The 16,847-nt window shown below is 31.6% G+C and overlaps 1 protein-coding gene across 1 annotated transcript; it reads right to left on the bottom strand.

The window, feature by feature from the left end:
* Nucleotides 1-1,387: 1,387 nt before the first annotated feature.
* LOC110418326 (uncharacterized) lies at nt 1,388-2,983 on the bottom strand. Its single transcript, XM_021431022.1, has one exon. It carries the CDS (start codon nt 2,700-2,702, stop codon nt 1,566-1,568), a length of 1,137 nt encoding a protein of 378 aa, XP_021286697.1. The 5' UTR covers nt 2,703-2,983; the 3' UTR covers nt 1,388-1,565.
* Between the last annotated feature and the right edge of the window lie 13,864 nt (nt 2,984-16,847).

The following is a 16,847-nucleotide window of genomic DNA, read 5'->3' as shown; positions in this document are numbered from 1 at the left end:
ACAAATGGTATAAAAAATATAAATAAGAATAATAATATAAATTGAAAATAAAACACTTTAAAACTGAGTGAGACATGTGAAAATTTTTTGTTATTCTTTATTTATATTAATTATTAAATAAAAAAATATTTTGAAAGGCCCATTAAAAAGATCTCTTAAAAATTTTATATAATATAAAAAGATTTTAAAATTTTTGAAGGGCCATTTAGGCTCAGCCCTTGCCTTTGTTATGAAATTTTTGAGAAGCTAATCAATTTCTTGTGTTAAACCTTGTTTTTTTTAAAAAAAGAAAAATGCTCATATCATTATAAGATAATAATTCGTCAAATTTTAGTGTAATTGAGTTAATTGCATGTGATCCAGATATGCAAGTTTACCCTTGGATCTCAATCACAACTTAAAGAGATAAGAAGAAACAGGGGCAAGACAAGGAAATGAAGTGAACTTGAGTCCTACCACAACGAAACGATGTGCTGCAGTGAAATGATGCAAAGGTTCTGGACAAACAACATAGAGATTTTATGTTACCTGTAGGGTTTTCAATAAGATCCACGAACATCAAATCTGCTGTACTAAATTTTCTTGTGCATGGAATCAGTATAATCAGAACACACCAGAATAACTTTAGAGACACATCTCAATCAGCAGAAGAGATAAAAGTGCCCAGAATAAACAATAGGGAGAGACAGTTGCAAGCAATTAAGATTCGATACCAAATGTCTTCCAGCTTACTAGTAATCACTGGAAAAGACAGCTCCTTAGCGACTGATTACAAAGATGATGTTGAAACTACATGCCCAGACTCCTAAATTTAAAAAACATAAAACGAATAAGAGAGGATGAAAAAATGTGAAAACAATGGAAGTGAACCAACTTCTGCAGAGAGTTTTGAGGCACAAGCAAAGGCAACAGACAACAGTTTATATGTCAGTATCATGCTGGGTCTGCAAGTGTATTATGCTTTCTGCTTCGAGAGGCAGAGAAACCTTGACTCATAAAATGACACCGGAGATAGAAGCAAACCCTGTTCACTCCTATTTCTCAACCAGCCTTAATACAAACGGACACGAATAATTACCATCCTCCTACTTGAGGACCGTCAGAAGTCTCCTTCGGCCCCATTTACATCCTTTCTTTTTTCTTTTTCTCTCTCAGAAACCTTAATTTATTTCTCCTTTTTCCTAATAATAGTTAGTGGTTTTAAAATGTTAAGTATATATATATATATATATATATATATATTGTTTTGAAATTTGGAAAAAATTCAAACTCTGTTTAGATCAATAAGTCAAATGTGTGAGGTTAAGTATTGATAGCGAATTATAACATAAATTTGGGACAAATAATCTGATCTTAGCTTGCATTCTATAGGCTAATTAAGGAGAAATTGTTTCAAGACCAGATTAACAACATTAATTCAACTTGCTTTAATGGACAAAAATATATGAACATTCATTCAACTTGCTTCAAACTAACACAATAAAAAAGCATGATATTCCAACAGAAAAAGAAAAAGGAATAAACAACACATAAAAATACAAAACCGAAACAATTTCTACAACCAATCAAAAGTAAAAGTCCAACTCTCTCTTCCCACATTTCTTCACATTGGGCGACTTCTCGACCCAATCAACAGAGCCGGCAACACTTGTCTTCTTTCTCCTCAACTTCTGACACAAGAATGCCTTCTCCAGCTGCTCCACCCTTTGAGACAATGCACTCAACAACCGCGTCTGTATTTCATTCCTCTCGAACAACTCTGCCATCAACCGCATCATCTTCTCATTATCCTCCATCATCCTCTCTAACAACTCCTTGCTACGTTTATTCTCCCCACAATCCTCCTTACTACTATTATTCCCTGCCTTCCCATCATCGGCCAGACGAGTTTCATTTTCATCCAATGCAGATTCCTCTTCTTCATCTACGCTCTCAGGATTTGCAGACGAATCGGTTTGACTCTCAGTCCGACCTGTCTCCATACTCTCCTCATCCTCCTGATTTGCAACAATTTCTTTGCTTGATTCAACAGTTTTCCCATTTTGCGGAATCACTTCGGATTCACTTAAATTAGGCACAAATTCAGCCTTGTTAGTTATTTCATCATGCTTTTGCAACTCTGGGGTTTGATTGCAATTGTCAGCAGAATCGGTGATTCCTTGATTTTGATCAACGGTTTCAGTTTCAGCAACTGCAATGGCATTGTTGGAATCTAGGGATTGATCAGCGGAAACAATGGCGTCAACCAGTTCTTGTAAAGCAATCGCCTTCTTAATAACGGATTTCCTGCAATCCCTAACTCCAGAGTCCACCCCTCCAACCGAATCCAACTTAAAAAGCAAGCTCATCAACATCTCGTTAATTTTCAATCTCTCCTTTGCATCATTTCGAATCAAATCAACGGTTTCTTTCCTCGAAACCCTGTGCTCGATGTCGTTCACTTCCTCCCTGATTGCCTTGATCTTCTTAATGTTTTTTCTCCCTAGGAATCCTCTGAATACCTTCTGGATCCTGATAGCAGAGTCGGATCTACCCCGCTGCGACCCGACGAAGTGGACGGGGACCGACACCACCTTGGGCTTCATAGGCTGCGGTGGCGGTGTGGATTGGGGCTGGACCTGGACCGGAATACCTCTCAAGCTCTGCTCATAGCGAGGACGAGACGAGGTATTGAAGCGATTTCCGAAAAAAGGAAAGTCCATTCGTCGCTTTTGGATGGAATTTACAGAAAATTTCTTGAAATCGTTTTTCTTTGTGATGGAAATAAATTTGAAGGATTTCCTTTGGCTTTGTTGTTGGTAAAGAGAGGAAATGGAATGAGGTATTTATATGGGCACTTGGAAATCCTAGACTACAGGTTCGAGAAGGAGAGATGTGCATTCTGGAAGCTGCCAGAAGTCTCCGGTGACCTTAGTTTTTTTGGTAGTAGAGTTTTTGGGTTCTTCTGGATAACTGTGGATTCTTCTCTTTGCCCGCGTGTTTGTTAAATGAGATACAATGGAGCGTCGCTGCATTGTCATGATGCTTATATCAGCCCACGTTTGACGTGTTACTGCCCTTCTAATTTCATGCGCTGCACGGCCTCCTATTTTACCTTTTCTGGACTTGTTCTTCGAAAATTTTTTATTAAAATTAATAATAATAATAATAATGGAGATTTAAGCTCGATTACTTAACCAAGTTTACAATGCCAAATGCTTCAGATAAAAAACATTACTGATACTCTACTTAAATTCTTAATATGTTATTCTACCTTCCAAAAAAGAAAATGAAATAGTGATGGTCCAACTAAGAAGGAGAAAAGTTTATATCTGTATTTTATCACAAGATGTCACATGTCTTTCAAAATTAGTAAATTGAATTTCTTTGAAACAAAAAACGAATCATGTATCGTCATGTAATGACATCATTTAAATGAATCATGTGATTAATTGAAAAATAATTAATTTTTTGACTAATTTAAGATAAATACAAAGGATTCGATTAATTAAATTTAAAAAAAAATTCATAATTTGACCAATTAAAATTCACTTATAAGTTATTATCTAATTTATTTTTAAATAAATTAAAATAATTTAAGGATAAAATTCAAGTTTGATCAATCAAAATTCACCTTTGAGTCATCCAATTTATCTACAAATAAATGAAAATAATTTAAATAATAAAAACTAAATTTGATTATCTAATTTATCTGTAAATAAATTAAATTAATTTAAAAATAAAATTTGAATTTGACAAATCAAAATTCTAAGATTAGAGTTTGACCAATTAAAATCCATGAATAAGTCATTATGCTTTGTTTCTAATTAAATTAAATAATTTAGAGATAAAATCAAAAAGACTAAATTCTTATTTAATTTTCTCATTTAGCACTATAAAATATAGTGCTCATCCAAGTTATTTGATACATAATTGAGAAAAAAATAGATTGAGAAAAAAATTGAAAAAGAAAAACATATGAAAAATAAGAAAGAAAGAAGATTTGAAGAGGTGAAAATTTTTTTGAAAAAGAAATAGATCAAATTTTGTTTATATATATAATTAGTACAACATTTTAAAAAATTTTCATAATTTGTACTTGCTTGTCACATCAACAAAATTTTTATTTATTTTTGAATTTATTTTATTTTATTTGACACACAAAATTTGTGTGTAGATAGTCTTCCAACATTAAAACATTTTGAAAGTTTTGTAAAGATTTATATTCATTGGTTGTGAAGCAAACAAGAAAGACAATGAAAATAAAACTCTTTCTCAACCAAAATTTCATTGGTTTAAAGTTAAAAAAACCACTAAATAATTTTTTTATTAATCTTGATTAAGGATTAGGCATTTTGAGGATTTTTACTTTTAGTCAAGCAAATGCTTCGAATGAAACACAGACCAACTTCATTTATTAAGAAGACCAAAGTAATTAGAGGTTTATGTGGGATGTTTTAAACAGAGGAGGCACATGCTAAACATATGGGATATTAAGACAATTAATACAGTGTGCATGATTTTCTTTTTTTTTTTCTACTAAATGGTTAGAATGTTTTTGTCTTTATTGTAAACACTAGCATGCCAGTCATAGGTTTAGTACAAAAATTCATTATTGGCTAAATATTCAAATAAGCCCTTGAACTATGTTAAAAAAAAATCAATTCAGCTCCTATCTTTTTATTGCATTCAAATAAACCCCTGAACTTTTATTTTGGATCAAATAAATCCTTTTCTTAACCGTTACCTAACTTTCATTAGTTAATAATACATGTAGCATGGTTATATCATGTCATCTATCACGTGGCAAACGACATGGCATTAAATATTATTGATTAGGATTTGTGTGCTTACTTTTTAACCATTTGCTAAATCTTAATCAACAATATTTAATGTCACATCATTTGCCACATGGCAGATGACATGATATAAAAGTGTCATATGTACCGTTGACTAATGAAAGTTAGTCAACGGTTAGGGAAATGGGCTTATGTGACGCGAAATAAAAGTTCAAGAGCTTATTTGAATGTAATAAAAAGATAAAGACTGAATTGATTTTTTTAACATAGTTCAGAAGCTTATTTGAGCATTAGCCTTCATTATTCTTTCTTGTATATATCTCCACGATTTGTGGAACAATCAAAGAATGAATAGATTTCATTTACCTCATTCACTCTCGAACATGGTATCTGAGTTAGAAATGGGTTCTTTGCTCAAACAATTGTCTTGCCTTTGAGAAGAAAATTACCTCAGCCCCATCAATCTTTGATTTCTTCACTAATTCTCTTTTAGATTTTGAAATCCGCAACATTTCTCCTTTAAAACCTAGCAAATATCTGCTGCCATCATTGATTTCTTTACCAATTGATTTTCAAATCCCTAAAATCTCTTCAAACTTAGTAAAACCCTCACTTGAAATCTTCCTTTAATCAATTGATTTACTTCATTATTTTTGAGATTGCAAAAACCATCACTTATAATCTACTTTAATGGAATCTCCTAACTCATCGACTTTAAACCCATTTGGAAGGAACACAGACCCATAAACACTAAAAACTTTTACAACGGAGGACCTCAATTCACCATTCTACCTTCATCATATTGACCACCATGAGTCAATAGTTATTACCCCCAAGTTAACCTCCACTAACTATGTTTCAAGGAGTAAGTCTTTCCTACTTACACTTACCATCAAAAACAAAATAAGGTTCCTAAATGGCTTAATCCCTAAACTGAAGCCTATAGATGAGCTTCACTCTGCTTAGAAGCGATACAACACATTGATAGTCATCTAGCTACTTAAATCACTCTCACCATCAATTTCATCTACAGTGTTCTACAAGAACTTGGCTTTCGAGATGTGGGAAACCCTCAAGAATCAATTTTCACAAGCAAATGATTCACGCATATAAAACTTTCGGTTCATTCTCAACAACATCACTCCAAATATACACTTTGTTAATGTTTATTATACTGAGTTGAACATATATGTAAGGAGTTAAAGAATTATCACCCATTGTTGTATTGTGAATGTGGTTTTGTAAAAAAAAATGTTTTCAGAGGTTCACAAAATAGTATAAGAAAGATAATGTTTCTAGGTTCTTAAATGGACCCAATGGGTCTTGTGCTACTTTAAGATCCCAGATAGTTATTATGGTCCCTTTCTTAACCTTAGATCAAGTTTATAGCATGGTTTTAAAAGAAAAAACATACAGGAGTTTATTTGTAAAACCACAACCTATTGTGTAGTCATCTACTATGATGACTATGTATGAAGGAAATAAGAAACGGTTATCGAATTATCCACACAAGTGCACATACCATTAAACAAGCAATATAATAAAAAGTAGAATGTTGATCCCATAGATAATTGAATTAATTTCTATTGTTAACTACTAAAATTAACACACCATAATCTTATTCAAACAATTAAATTTAAATTATTAAAAAAATAAAATTAAATCTAACAAATTAAAACTAAAACTAATCTAAAATTAATTAGTACATTTGTTTTAAAAACTTAATCAACTACTAGACCTAAGATTATGATATCCCTCAATACTTCATTTGAATATTGTATCTTTTTTTAAACTTACTTCAATGAATTAAATTGCTAACCTAGAGTCTTAAATTATTTATAAGTTTCTATTGAGTTTTTCATAAAAATATATTTTCCAATTACTTATTATATATCTATGCAAATTAAATTGAAGAAAGATTCATTAAGTTTATATTCTAATTTTGGCTACATATGGTTTATAGGTGTATGTCTACCCTATATACAAATCAAACCACCTAATCAACTCTGTGCATTTGATCATACGCTATTCTATTCAAGGTCTACCCTAAATCATTTTCGTCAAGATTTAACTTATGGTTTCCAATTTAATCAAATTAGTGATCAGGCAATTAATAGCATTAAGAATGGAATAGAATAAACAACTTAAAACCATCAAATATAAGCAAAAGAGAGATAAATAATTTAGACTAAGTATTGAGTTTAATCATAATCTTAAATAATTAAATTAGTTCCTTATAATATCAGAAATCATCATCAAATAAAGTTTAAACATTGAAACCAAACCAAGAAAAATAAAGAATAACAAAAAGAATAAAGAAACTTCAACAGTTGAAATCTTGATCTCCAAATTTTCTTGAATCCGCCAATATCTTCAGAGCTCCAGTGAAACTTTTCGTCAATGCTTTTGTGGTTGAATCTTAGCTTTAAATCTTCTGTTTTTTGTTTTTTTAAAAGTCCTTTAAAAGGTTGCTTTAATAAGGTTTTGAAGTTGGGCCAAGTTGGGTGAAGAAACAAGTAAATTATAACAAGAATTTCTTCATCAGGCTATGTGAGCTGCAACCAACCTCCACTAAGGCAATGGCCTCAACCATTTAATTTACAAAAATCATGATTTAATTTTTTCTCTCTAGGACTACTGTAGAGTTTCACCTTTAACAAGGTTTTTGACCACTTTTCAGGCCGAACTAGGCAAATTGATAAACATGAAAGTTGTATCTGTTTCTTTTAGCTTTCTAACGGTTTAAAAATCATCTCATTTAGAATTCTATAGAGAAAGTAATGACTGAAATACCGAGACATGTCTAGTGAAGTCTGCATCTCATAATTCTTTTCTTCTTCCATAAACACTTACAAAGGCACAAATAAATCAATAAAAATTTATCTTAGGTATATAACCATCAATTTAAACACAAGATTAACTAAGATTATATTGACTCACCTAATTAATTAATTTAAAATAATTAAATAAAACCTACTAATTTTTATGTATTACTACCAGAACTTAGCTAAATTAGTATCAAAATTAAGTCAAAATAATTCTATATCATAAAGTTATCACACTCCCAAACTTAAGATTGTGCTAGTCCTCGAGCAAAACATAGAAAAGAAATTAACTTACCAAAAACAATTTAAATAGTGAAAACAAAATAAATAAAGCAACTACTAAAGATAGAGTGCACCAATTCAATGATTTCCTATAATTTTCTCGAAAGTATATCTACCGATCTCTAACTTAAGGAAAAGTATGGGCATTATTCAAATTCATGTTTCAATTCCAATGCAAACACATTCTAGAATGGATTTTCGTGTGTATGTGAAATCTTTTACCAAGAATATTATAGTTATCCAGATGAGTTTATGCCAATGCAAAATTCAAATTAGTATTAGAACTCCATAGGTTTACTTTTCATCTCTTTCTCTACTGATATAGAGTAATACTAAGTCAAGGATCAATAGGTCTTTATAAAGCTTGTAATGTATAGTTAGGGTCAAGGTAGGACAAAGAATAATAATTTGGCTCAGTTCACCCTAAGCACATAATTATTCTAGAGTCTATATAGAGCTTTATTTTCATTCTCCAAGTAACTTGTTTTTCTTTTCTTTGAACTTTTCTTTTGTTCAACACTTTATTCTACTTTTTCTCTTTTTTTTTTCATTTTTTTCATCACAATTTCACACTCTTAAACTTATTTTTTTGCATTGTAGGTAGTGGGGTGAATTCTAATAATTTAAACTCTTTCACATCAACATCACTTTTCCACCTTATACATTTAGCTCAATATATATTTCCTAAAACAATATACATGTTTAGGAATGAGGGTTGCAAAATTGAAAATTTTATTTTAAGACTAAGCTCAATTATTATGTAGTTAGATAAAGAAAAAGGAAATTAGGCTTAAAAGGGTATACTAGGGATAAAAATATATCAAAATTAGCTTGAAAGGTTCAAACGGTAGAACGATGACCTAAATCATGTCCATAATTAGGTATTACCTAAGATTTCACCTTGAGAAGAATCAAGCAAATTTTAGAATTCATGACATAATCTAAATTTTATATCAATATAAAGCTTCTCTAAATAACCACAATAATTCAAAGAAAAAGATATAGTGCTCAAAATTATAGAAATCACATCTTAACAATGATACTAAACAAAAGAATTTAGCATGAAACAAATAAAAACCTTATTCAACAAAATTTAAAAATTCAAGACAACTAATTATTATTATTGGATAAGGAAATCATTGAAAAATTTGGCCCAGCTTTACTCTAGATTCCTAAAAATTCAAGCAAACATAAAAATTAAATGATCAACTAATCCTAATTACTTAAAACTCTATATAAACATGCAAATAAAATTAAACTAAAACTTCCACGGAATATTCACTAATAGAAAAATAAACTCACCCACCAAACTTAAACCAAACATTATCCTCAATGTTAGAAAAAAATAAAGGAAATGTAAAGAATACTCCTCTGATGGTTAAATGAATCCTTTTAATCCTAATCCTCTTCATCATCCTTTGCCTCATTGTCACCCATAAAATAACCAAGTAATGGTGGAAGGCTATCCACACCCATCCCCATGAACTATAAGCTTAAAACATGTTATCCAGATGTTGATTGACTTAAATGTCATAAGCAACATCTCGATCGAACTTGTTCTCAAGGTGCATTATCCTTTGAACCATTGTGAGTTGTAGGGGTCGAGGTGATTGAGGGCGAGTTGGTGATGAAGAACTACCATCAGTAGAGAATTGAGGTTGTCTAAGGATGAGATTGATGTCAATTGGGGGTTTAGGATGCAACAACTCCTCACTAGCATCTTAATTTACACTAGCTTTTTTGCACATGACCGTAATCATATAAAGGAACCACAAGCCATCGTGTTTTGTTTTTTCAGTGTGTGTAATGGCTTTATAGATTTTACGGCCAATACCAATGGTGTGTGCCATCATGACGGAAACAATAAGGATGGTTCTATCCTTTGTGACATCACTGAAATGTGTGGTAAGAAGCAATTTGGATGCCACAAAGTATAACCATACCTTAGAATTTGGTTTCATCACATTCCTTTTGAAGAAAACTAGTGCATTATTGTAGATTCTCTATTGAGCACCTTTATCACAGAGTATACGAATCATGTTATCCCAATCCCCATGTCCAGCCAACTATTGTCCGTAGCTATTGTTTTCAAAATCAGAAGCTTCATAAAATTTATTGATGGCATGGCTCGAGGAGGGAACTTGCTTACCTTTCACAAAACAAAAAAAAATCATTAGTGGCTTAAACAACATGGCATAAAATTCTCTTACTAGAGGAATAATCGCAGCTTTTGGTGAAGCGCAAAATTGTTGCCAATGTCATTCATCAATCATTGGTTGAAGGCCAAGGTGCATGATCAACCTTTGATCTAGTTCTTGCTCTGGTATTGCAATTTTGTTGATGAGAGAATTGGCGTGTCTAGCCACAACGTTGGCTGATTCAAATCGAGTGTGGTCAAACGAACCATTGGAACTTGCTCTTGCTCGTTTGGGTGTCATTTTCAAATTCCTTGCAATTAATCTCAACCAAAAGAAAAGAAAACAACCAATAAAACACAATAAACCACTAACAAAATCAGTTTTTATTTCCTTAAATCACAAGAAATTAATTCCCAAATTATCAAGCAAAATTTTGACAATTAATTCTTTTAATTTATCTTTAACAAACTACTCAACAAGTAGGCATAAAAATAAATCTCATTTATCAACTCACTCACATTCTTGATTTCAATAAACCTAATACTTCTAAAGCATAAATCACACCAATCTACCATAACCCAATAATAGTCAAGCACAATATCTCAATAATTATCAATTTACATAATAAATTTTCAACAAAGCAAGTAATGTGAAGCAAGTAATCAATAGTTCTAAAATATGAAAAATATTAAACAAAAATTGACAACTTACCTTAATCTTGAGTAAAGAAGTTGAAAGGAAGATTTCATGGAGATTTATGATGTTATTGATAAGATTTCATGTAGAGCTTTGAAGAGAGATAGAGATATGTGGGGGAGAGAAGATGAGAGATAGATGTAGAAAATTTGAGAAAAAAGAGGGTTTTAGGGTTGATTGGGGTAAGAGTAGGTTTAAATAAAGGGGGATTTTGTTGGTCTCAAATATGTGTGTTAGAGGGGGTGAATAACACTTTTTGAATGTCACTAAACTTGACTTCTAATTAGCGGCAAGTTAAAAGTCAATTATGAGAAATTAAATGCTGGATGAAGGAATGGTTTCAAGAAGAATGAAATGAAAAATAAAAGAAGGTAGACAATGCACAAAGATTTATAGTGGTTTGGTCTCTTTGACTTACATCTATTACCTTGATCTTCCAATCAAGAATTTTCAAACCAACTCACTATAATCAATGGAATTCCCAATCTCCCACCAAGCTTTTACAATAGCTTAACAATGGTTTTTCACAGGACCAACAAAAACATAAAATAGTTTTTTAAAGACTCAACCACAACCTTTAACAATGGTTTTACACAGGACCAACAAAAACATAAAATAGTTTTTAAAGACTCAACCACAACCTTTAACAATGATTTTTCATGAGATAAACCAAAACCCAAATCTAACTTTTCTAAGGCTAAGTTAAAACCTATAATAAGAATTAAGCTAACTCAAGCTTGATCAATCCCCTTAGAGTGATTTGCACACTCTAAGCAATCAAGGAGAATAGATATAAAAGGTGCATATGATCACTAACCTTATCTGAATGGTATAAGATGAAGTATTAAACTCTATTACAAAGATTAAAGTGAAGTGCAAGAAGGATTGAGAGAGTTTTTACTATTTTTTAGCTTTTTTTGATCTTGGAAGCACCTAATCTTGTTTTTAGTCGTTGTGGGTGCTTTATATACTTGAAAAATCAACTTTGATGGATGTTTGACAACTTCAGACTATTGAAAACAATTGAGAGACAGTTCTAGCCATTGCTCTATCTTTTAGTATTCAAATTCAAATTTTCAGACAGAGTGCTCTTAGTTGACTAACATGCTTCTTAGTCAATTAAGTTGTCTTTATCTTGTAACTGAAGTTTCTGACAATAAGCTCTTAGTTGACTAGCATGCTTCTTAGTCTATTAAGTCGTCTTTGTCTTGTAACTGAAGTTTCTAATAGTAAGCTTTTAATTGACTAACCATACTTCTTTGTCTTTGAACCAACAAACTTTACTTTTGAATTTTAGCTGACTAACTCCATTGGTTATTTGACTAAGAGGCTTTTGTTTTGTGGCTCATTAGTAGCTTCTTATTTTTATGGGTTTTGATATTTGTTTTTAAGTGATTAATTTATTATTGATATTTATGTTCATCTTGCAAACTCAAGTAGTATAGTTAGACATAAATGAGTGGGAATGTTTTATTATCATCAAAAACTAATAGAGCCAACATTCTTCCTCTTTTTGATGATGACAAAACATTCTTTGATTAAAAACACAGTGTCTATTAGTTCTTTTTGTTCTGCACAAGATGAGGATTTCCCTCATTGAGTGTGTGCTTCCCTTTAATGTATGCATGATTTTTATTTCTTGATAATATTTTCAAGTTATTTCATTATCCAACTTAGCAAGCCAACTGATTTTTATTTATTTCTTGATGAAGATAACAAGCATTGATTTAGACATATAATAGAATATATTCATGAATTGACATATAAGTTTGCAGAACTACCAGCAATAGGTGACAAAATATTATCAATACAACTATCATTAGCATATCACCATCAACAACAAACCATATCCATTATAAACTCAAATGTCATTAACATGTCAACAAAGATAACAAAATAGCATAACAAGAATAAGTTATCAACATCAAAATCCTAATCCTCAGCAATCAACAGAGCAGAATGTCATAAACAACTAAACATCATCAAAATTAGACTCCTAAGTTACTATATTGTTACTTTAACTTTCTCCCTTTTTTTATCATCAGCAAAATAGGGATGGTCTGCTGGTCTAGGAAAGTCAGAGGGGTTGGATTCATTAGCTCCAAAGTGGACATTGAGGGGTTTGGGGATGACACAGGTGATGATCTTTATGGTGAGGAATCAAAAAAGGATGTGTTTGAAACTTGGAGAGGTTCCTGAATGAAAGATTTGACTGAACGTTTAGCTTTTTCAGCCAGTTTGAAAGACATTCTCCTCTTAAGGAACTTGGTTTTTGTTGCCAGTCTTTTTACCTTTTTTAGTGGGTTTGGGTTTGTCTTGTGTAGAAGCAGCTACTTTCCTTTTTTCTTTATTAGTAGGTCTAGTTTTTCCTATGGTGTGACCTGATTTAAGGGAAGCTTTTGCAAGTGTTGGTTTCTTTGCTTTGCTTTTTGCTGCTTCTTTTTTAGCTTATTTTTCCCTTACTATTTGGTGAAAGACATTCATAATTAAAACTTCCTCAGAGTTTGTTGGAGATGGTTTATCTGTTTGTGCTTCATCATGTTGTGGAGAATCGTCATTAGAAAATCCAGTTACTTCAATATCTTCATTGAGTTTTTCTTCAACTTCTAGTCAAAGAATATATTGTTTTCTTGCAACATCAGGTTCAGATTCACCACTCTCGTTCTGAAAAGCAAGATTTTCAGTAGTTTGTCCTATAGGACTTAGAGCTACTGAAGTGCCTCTAGATGTTGAACCAAAGGGTGCTTTTGCTTTTTCCTTCATAGAATTTGCTAGCTCTTGCAAAGTATCTTCAATTTTCTGAATTCTCTTAGACTGATTAGTAAGCTTCCCATCAATTCTCATTAATAAATTCAAGATCATTTCATTTGAGATTTGAAGAGAAGTTGCCTTTGTCTGAGTAGATATGGGATACTCTTCCCTTGGAGTATCTTTGGAGGTGGAATTTCCCTTTGTCCATCTCTTTCCTTGATTTCTATGTTTTCTCTTTTTGTTTCTTTTGAATCTTGGAAGGTGGATTGTCTTCCATGGGGTGTTTCCCTTTCTTCTTTCCTAGGGCATCATTCGATAATGATGATTTGGCCATCGATTTTGGGTAGTTTCAAACTTAGGGTTTGGAGTTTGAGAAGATGGGGTTTTGGTTTTGAGAGGAGCGGTTTTAGATGAGAGAGAATAAAAAGAGAGAGTGAGGAGTTAAGAGAGGTTATTAAGCTCCTTCTTTAAATACTGTCAAACTCTCTTTTTCAAAATTTAAAATTTTACCTCCCATTTTTGTCTTTCAGTTTCACAGTTTTTCATTTTCTTTTTCCCCCGTTATGCTTTTCTTTTTCCTTAAATTTTATTATTTTTATTTTAGTTTCTTAATCGACTAAGTTTGACCTTTATCCCACTAAGTTTAGTATTCTGAAAAAGAGGATCAACACAGAATGTTTTTAGTCGATTAAACGATTCTCTTAATCAACTAAATTTCTACTATCTTATGAAAGAAAAGCTCAGAAACTTACCTAAAGCTCTTGTGCATTAAGCATTCCTAGATTTATCTTAATTTCACAAAATTTTTACTCATTTAAGGGTTTGGTAAATATATCAACCAATTGATGCAAGGTGTTGACAAATTCAATTTTAATGTCTCCCTTAAACACATGATCTTGGATAAAATGACGTCAAATTTTAATGCGCTTTGCTCTAGAGTGCTGAACTGAATTTTTTGAGATGTTAATAGCACTTGTGTTATCACAAAATATGGCTAAATTATGAATTGTTACTCCAAAATCTTTTAGTTGTTGTTTAATCCATATAATTTGTGTACAATAGCTTCTTAAGGATACATATTTAGCTTCAGTTGTTGAAAGTGCAACAGAGTTTTATTTCTTACTTGACCAAGATACAAGTATATTTTCTAAAAATTGACAAGCGCCACTAGTGTTTTTCCTATCTGTTTTACTTCTAACAAAATCAGCATCAGAGTATCCAACAAGACTAAAAGATGTTCTTCTTGGATATCATAATCTTAAGCTTTATATGTCTAAGAGGTACCTAAAGATTCTTTTTATAACTGTTAAATATGACTCTTTGGGATGTGACTGAAATTGTGCACACAAATATACACTAAATTGTATGTCAAGTCTATTAGCAGTTAAGTAAAACAAAGAGCCAATCATAACTTTATAAAGCTTTTGATCAACACTCTTTCCTTTTTCATCTTTATCAAGTTTGGTAGAGGTACTCATTGGTGTGCTGATTGACTTCAGCTTCAACACATCAAATTCAACATGTCTTGAATGTATTTTTCTTGATTGATAAATATGCCATCCTCACATTATTTGATTTGAAGGCCAAGAAAGAATTTTAATTTTCCCATCATGCTTATTTCAAACTCACCTTGCATTTCTTTAGCAAAGTTCTTACACAAAGCTTTATTAGTAACACCAAATACAATATTATCCGCATAAATTTGAACTATAATTAAATCACTCAAGCATTTCTTAATAAATAATGTTGTATCAATACTTCCTTTAATATACCTTTTTTCAACTAAAAATTTTGAAAGCCTTTCATACCAAGCTCTTGGAGCTTGTTTTAATTCATATAAGGCCTTATGTAGTTTGAAAACATAATCAAGCTTTTCAAAATCCTCAAACCCTGGGGGTTGTTTGACATATACTTCTTCTTGAATAAGACTATTAAAACATGCACTATTCACATTCATTTGAAATAATTTAAATTTCATGAAATGAGCAAATGCAAGCAATAATGTTATAGCTTCTATACTAGCAATGGGAGCAAAGGTTTCATCATAGTCAATACCTTCCTCTTGATTATATCCTTAAGCTATTAGCCTAGCTTTGTTTCTTATTACATTACCTTGCTCATCTACCTTGCTTATGAACACCCACTTTGTACCAACAATTGGGTGATTGAAAGGCCTTGAAACCAATGTCCATACTCTGTTTCTTTCGAATTGTGCTATTTCTTCTTGCATGGCCAACATCCAACTTTCTTCTTTTTTTACCTTGTCAAAATTTTTAAACTCGATTTGTGAAATGAAAGCTGAGTATTCACACATTTTTTTAACTCCTCTTTTGGTTTTAACTCCTTTTGAAGGATCATCAATAATCTGATCTTATGGGTGATCGTTGACATATTTCCAACTCTTTGGAAGATCATTGTGTTGACTTTCAATTTTTTGTAAATTTTCTAAAGGTAGAGTTTCTGCTTCTCTTCCAAGGGAGTTTTCTTCACTATTATTCTTATTCTCCAGGCTCATTTCTTCCATTTGTGTCTCAAGGACCTCTGCATCATTATCGTCAATAAAAACTTTCTCTTATAAAGAATTAGTTTCATCAAAAACTACATGAATGGACTCTTCAATTGTTGAAGCTCTTTTCTTGAAAATTCTATAAGCTTTTGATTTCAATGCATACCTTAAAACTATTGCTTCATCACTCTTATCTTCAAATTTTCGAAGAAAATATTTTCCATTATTCAAAACAAAACATTTATAGCCAAAGCTTCTAAAATGAGAGATGTTTAGTTTTCTACCTTTGTATAACTCATAGGGAGTTTTAGATATCATGACCCTTATTAAAACTCTGTTAAGAATGTAGGTTACTGTTTTGACAACTTTTACCTAAAAATATTTTGGAAGATTATTCTCACAAAACATGGTTCTAGCCATTTCTTTTAAAGTTTGATTTTTTCTCTTAACAACTCCATTTTGCTGAGGTGTTCTAGGTGCAGAAAAGTTGTGATCTAAATCTTTTTCATTGCAAAAGTTTTCAAATTCATCTCTTTCAAACTCACCTTTATGATCATTTCTAATGCTAACAATGAAAAGTCCTTTTTCATTTTGAACTCTTTTACAGTGATTTGCAAAAGCAGGTAATGCATCACTTTTGTGAGCAAGGAAGTAGATCAATATGCAGCAGTTATGTTGATTGGACTAAATAGATCAATATGCAGCAGTTCAAGAAGTTTAAAAGTTGAAACAATCTTTTTAGTTTTGAAAGATGTTCTAACTTGTTTCCCTAATTGGCAAGCATGACAAATCTTATCATTCTTAAATTTCATTTTAGGCAATCCAGTAACTAGATTTTTTCTCAGTAGTTTTGAGATGGTATGCATGCTTA

The sequence above is a fragment of the Theobroma umbraticum genome, unplaced genomic scaffold (assembly GCF_002168275.2).
Source record: "Theobroma umbraticum cultivar Fairchild unplaced genomic scaffold, ASM216827v3 scaffold_30.0, whole genome shotgun sequence".
In the NCBI taxonomy this organism is placed as follows: Eukaryota; Viridiplantae; Streptophyta; class Magnoliopsida; order Malvales; family Malvaceae; genus Theobroma; species Theobroma umbraticum.
This window is presented reverse-complemented; position numbering and strand designations above follow the sequence as displayed.

What these genes read in the sequence shown, in the direction of transcription:
- LOC110418326 (XM_021431022.1), bottom strand. Translation starts at nt 2,702, where the DNA reads ATGGACTTTCCTTTTTTCGGAAATCGCTTCAATACCTCGTCTCGTCCT.